Source organism: Pundamilia nyererei, unplaced genomic scaffold (genome assembly GCF_000239375.1).
Source record: "Pundamilia nyererei isolate P.nyererei 1_Seehausen unplaced genomic scaffold, PunNye1.0 scaffold00042, whole genome shotgun sequence".
NCBI classification, from domain to species: Eukaryota; Metazoa; Chordata; class Actinopteri; order Cichliformes; family Cichlidae; genus Pundamilia; species Pundamilia nyererei.
The window spans coordinates 3,957,500-3,963,170 of record NW_005187443.1 but is presented as its reverse complement, the minus strand read 5'-3'; the positions used below and the strand labels follow the sequence as shown (position 1 = coordinate 3,963,170).

Here is a 5,671-nt window from a genome sequence, read left to right as displayed (position 1 = left end):
GTGACCCTCTTCACATACAAACTCCAGCCTGTTACCTAAAATGTAACAAAACATTTTGCACAATGCTTCTAATATGAGTACCGACTGCAGTTGGTGAACAAATGTGTGAAAGAGACAGTATACAAAAGTGTTGTATGTGTGTGTTTATGCATGTGCATCCCACAGGCTGCAGGGGACAAGGTCAGGCAGGACGGCATTTTAATTAACCATCACTCAGTCTCACACTATCATCAGCCAAGCAGTTTTTATAGCTAAGAGCTGGTATACACCAGGCGTGAAATAACCCTATATTGATTAATTTCAGTGCCTTTGTGACTGTTTCTATCTGTTTGATTGTGTCTTTTTCTCTCATCTAGACACACTCTGTACACGCAGAAATGTCTGTTTCATCATCTTATCACTGCTTGTTTGATCTTTCATTTTCATTGTGCCATTTTTTCTTTCCCTTTCGCGCTCTCTACGTTATTTCTTTTCTCTTTGGACAGCTTCTTGTATTCACATGTTCCTGTTTTAATCTGTATGCTGGAACCCCAGTGAACCATTTAAAATCTGTATACCAGAATTGGCTGAGGAGGCATTCAACATTCACCACATCATGTTCTCGGGTCCTTTCATTAGAGAGCAGGTCAGCGCGCAGTGTGTAACACCCAGCAGCCGAGTCTGTGTGCGTGATAGGTTGGGTTTTTTTTATACATTTTTATACAGATGGGTAGATGTGCAAACATCCAGACTGATACACGAACGCTACGGTTGCACCAATGACTTGATTAGCTGATCATCAGAAAATAATCTGCAGCGTTTTATTGCTAACTAATGAAGGTTCAAGCAGTGAAACTGCACAGGTGCCATACTGAGTTCTAACTTTTCTTTTGTGTCTTCATCCTTATTTTCTTTCTCATCTCATATTCTTTTTTCCCTTGGATGCCCCTAGGTCTATAAGGGAGAGCGACGAAGTGTGGTACTAGGGATCCCTGATTCTTTCCACTGAGTTATATGCTTACACGGGTTGAGAATTCTAGCATCACCAGTAGGCATTTAGAGACATCCAACCATGCATTTTCTTCTGCTTATCCAGTTCAGGGTCATGGCAGTGACTGGAGTCTACCCCAGCTGTCACACAGTGAGGGGTAGGGTACACCCTGGATAGGTCACCATTCTGTCACAAGGCCATCCCATAGAGACAGAGTACTGTTCACATTCACATCTATGGCCGAGTTAGAACCTCCAGGATAGCGGGCTCATGGATTCAGACCCAGGACCATCTTCCTGTGAAACAACAGAACTAACCACTGTGCCGTCCATATTTTTAACCATATGTTCAATTTTTCAAAGTTAGGTATTTTTTGCTGTGAAATTTTACTCTTCCTCCATTTTCAAAGCCAGTGGATTATACAGTGGAGGCTGACAAAGAATCTATAACAAACAAACACGGTACCTTTGCCTGAGGCCACATTTTGAGAATATAGATTTCTCTTTGAGACATATAAAGTATTTGTGTAATAATTCATACAACCATCATTTTTGTAGAAATTGTAAGAAAAGTTGTTTAGATTAAAAAATAATCATATATTGCACCTCATGGGGAACAAAGACAGACAGTAGGCAGTAAATCAACACACTACTGGGATGAGGTTTTGAAATTATTTCAAGGTGACCAGTACCAACTTCTTAAAACTATTATGGGGTAGTTTCTTAAAGTGGACAAAAGGATGTTTCTATGAGCCTTGGTTTCTTTTGTCCCTTCCAGCTTCCATGTTTCTCTATCCACTTTATGTGTGATGTCTGTTTAACCAGGCTTTGCTAGCAGATGTTTGCTTGCTAATAAGTGTTTGGCAGGGGGGATTATTATGGTTTACTCACTCGACAGTTGCTCAGCTCCTCTGCAGTCAGGATAATAGTTCCACATTTCTTTCCTGGAATCCCTCTGTGAAAGGAAATCAAGAAAACAATAAAAGCTTAACAGAAATCAAAGAAAAAAACATCCTTTTTTTTCTTTCCCACTTATTGGCTTTTAATTGATCAGTGAGGCTGCTGTGGAAATCAAGGCTAATTTGTGTATTTTCTATCTCTGAACAAGTTCTCTTGACTATCCAACTATTCAAGTCTAACTCATGTTTTCTTATTTTTTATTTGACTCTGATGATTTTCAGCACAGACATATGTTCCATCTTAGCCAATCCTGTTTAGAAGGATTTAAAAATATGTGCTGGCAGTTTTAGATGTCTTAATGTTTGATGCAACTAATCAGTCTTTAGGGGATACGATAGATGCCACATAGATTTGTTCAACTTTTAGGCTGGTGAACACGTAGCAATTAGGCAGAGATGAGTTCTGGTTTGACTTGGATTGATTTTAGTTTGTTTGCTCTGACTTTCTAATCAGCACATGACATTTCATATTACAGATGATCTCATATAGAGACAGTCACTGATGCCTTAATTTCCTTTCATCTTGGCTTCATTATTAGAGTTAATACTGAGTTGTAGTGACAAGTAAATCCATCATGACGTCACCTGTTCAGAAAACTGGATTAAAGCTTTAACCCTGTAACCCTGAGTTTTTGAGATCTTTAGATCTTTAGTGTGATTTTTAAAACTCATGCAAATTGATATTTTTTTAGAAGGTATGTTAGAAAAATTCAATTTGCTGCTAATTATTCATTGATTCGGGTTTTACAGGGTTAAATAGAGAGTGAAGAAATGCTATAAAAGCAGGTAGACAAGCAAAGAAATCATCGAAATGCTCATTGGGTAAACATGCTTTCGAACAATTTTCTTTATGTTGCTGTTGATGTCACATAATTAATTGTATTATCGCTTGATTCCTTGCTCAAAGCTAAACTATTCAGAGATATTCTCTGCTTGGCAGTATTATAATGTTATGCAGATTGAGTTTATGTGCTAATTGACATGCTTCGGATCAATTTTCATCAAATCTCAATTTCAAAGAGAAAAAAAGAGATTCACAAGATTTTGAACATCAGGCAGGCCATCAAAGACTCTGCCCCCTTGTTTCGCTTATTATACTCAACTCAGAGAGAGCGTGGGGACGCAATGGTCTGTTTCTTTGAAGCCTACACATTTCAGTCTTTTCTCTTACTTTACGAGATACAATTCTGTTTGATAGGAAATATATATATATTTGCCTTAATATCTTGAGAATGTATGTGGGAATGAACATTCTGTTACAGATGAACATTTCCTAGGTTTACAGCCATATAGCTATTGACTGTCTATACGAGAAACAAAGGAAATCAATTCACGATTACTGTACACCAGCAGGCAATAGCTGGTGAACTAACCCCAGCACTGTTTACTCCCTCCCACAATTTTATTCTTTAGGTTTTATTCAGCTCCTGTAGAAGAGTTGATATACTGCCATGGATTTACTTCAGCCTTGTTAGAAAATCCAGAAAATTGAAAATCGTGACAACTCCAATTAATCAAATAATTTTTTTTTACAAAAATCTGGTAATCATATTGGACTCAGGGGCGCTTGTGTGTGGAAGAATTCATCATTGCTGGTGTTACTCTGACCTCTTAATCCTGACTGCAGCTCAGACCTCTGCACCAGTTTTCAAGCAAGAGAAACCCCATTAATCACCTCGCTTCACTGGCTCCCTGTTAGCTACAGATTGAGATACAAACTTCTTTTTGTGTAGAAATCATTAAATGGTCTTGCCCCAGCTAACTTTTCTGAACATGCTGTCAGAGACCTGAAATTCTCTGCTCCTGCAGTGTATTTGGGTCCTGGAACAATGAATCAGTGCAAACAAGGGTTAATTGTTCCAGATTAGTCTGTGTGTAGATGTTCTCGAGTATGTGGCAGTAAGGTGTGATTGTATTATAATATCACTATTTTGGAACAGTTTTCTGTCTCAGCTGTTGCACCATTGTGACCCTAAAGTTTACTGTTATTAAGTTGGAACATGTTAACTGTGTAATTCACGAGTTGTTTATTTTATTATCCATGTGGGGCAGTATTGTGTTTTATTTTACAGTAACAAGTAGTGTAAGGGATTAAAATTTGAATGCACTAATGACATTATAGTCAATTACCCCATAACAGTAACACAATTAATGAGTAATGTAATACAGTTCCTTGGTGAAGAGAATTTGTAAAGTAATTTAATTACTTTACAAATAATTTATACAGTTGTGATCAGAAGGTGGCAAACACTCTTCATGGGCTTTAATGTCATGGTAATTTTGGACTTTTAATGATTGAACTGTTCTTTTTCCAAGGTAGAATTATTGTACAGTCGACATCTCCAATTGCTTTATCAACAGAAATTGGGTTTCTTTCTACACAGTCTCAGACATATAGAGGTACTCCCTCCAATCTTTTAGTAAGCGGTGCTGAAGGTTCTACAGTGTATTTTAACTTGACAACGCCAAGGCTTTTACTTGACGACAACTTGACGAAAGCTGGTAGTTTTCTCTTTGCCAGCCTAGTAAGGATTTGTTTGTCTGGAACTGCTGAAACACCAGCGTCACTATGCATAGTGAAGTGAATTTTACATCGCTGTGAACTAAGAGGGTGTTGACCAAGAAACAAACTCCTACTCTTAAATCAGCACCTTCAAGCCTAAAATTTACTGGTGCCCACATAGAAAAACCAAGTGTTTTTGTTACTAACTTTCAAGCATGGTGGTGGTAGGGTTTTTGCTACCAGTAGTAATACTGCATAGCTGAAAGTGTATGGAATAATAAAGATGGAAGATTATCTCTAAATTCTTCGACTTCACCTCAAATCAACAGCTAAATGGCTGAAACTTGGACACAGGTGGATGTTCCAACAACACAGTGATTTCAAACACACATCAAACTGGTTTTAGAATTGTCAGGAAACGGCTGTGTGCAGGCAGGAGAGGACCCAGATGCAGACTCATAGGCAGAGACCACTCAAAACTCAAAACATTGCTTTATTGCATGCATGGAAGATATACAAGAATAAACTACACTGGGAAATGCTAAACTAAAACACAGGAAGACACACAAGTAGAGACAGCCATGAGGGAGAACGCGACACGAAACTGAGGGAGACGCGGACATAAATACACAGAAGGATAACGAGGGACGTGAGCACATACGAGGAGCACAGCTGACGCCTATAACTATAACGAGGCAGGGGAAGACCAAGCCCAACATGATGAACACTGACGGGGACTATCAAAGTAAAACAGGAAGTACAAAGACGTAGACTGGAGGGGAAGAGAAAACACGGAGGAGCACGAGGGAGAGAGGCAGACATGACGGCTGGGAAAACAAGACAGAAAACATAACTAAAGAAAGACTACTAAAGAACCAAGACATAACCAAAAATACAGAAATATCACAAGGAAACACAAAACGCTGGGTAAGAAGGACCCAGAACCCTGACAGGAATAGGTAAAGCAGGATAACATTAAGCTTCTGGAACAGTCTTCCCAAAGCCCTGACCTCAAGCCTATTATGCCGAAAAGCTGAGTGGGACCAGGAAAGCAACCAATTTAACTGAACTCTGCAAACTCTGCCAAGAAGACCTTTCACTTGCATCTCAGTCACGGAAGCGTTGGAGGTAGTGCGTAAGAGATTACAGGATGACCCCAACCTCAGCAACAGGACCACTCTCAGCATCGACCAAGTGTGTTTGCTTTTGGAACTGTGTCTTCATTCCACCTACTTCACAT

At 39.1% G+C, this 5,671-nt stretch overlaps 1 protein-coding gene across 2 annotated transcripts in view; it reads right to left on the bottom strand.

Annotated features, from left to right (window-relative positions):
• Window positions 1-5,671, bottom strand: part of cpne5b (copine Vb) — a 141,957-nt gene that overhangs the window by 49,326 nt on the left and 86,960 nt on the right. For both annotated transcript variants that reach the window (XM_005731385.1, XM_005731386.1), the window contains one exon: window positions 1,861-1,924. In XM_005731385.1, coding sequence (XP_005731442.1) covers window positions 1,861-1,924 — 64 coding nt within the window. The remainder of the gene's footprint in view (window positions 1-1,860; window positions 1,925-5,671) is intronic.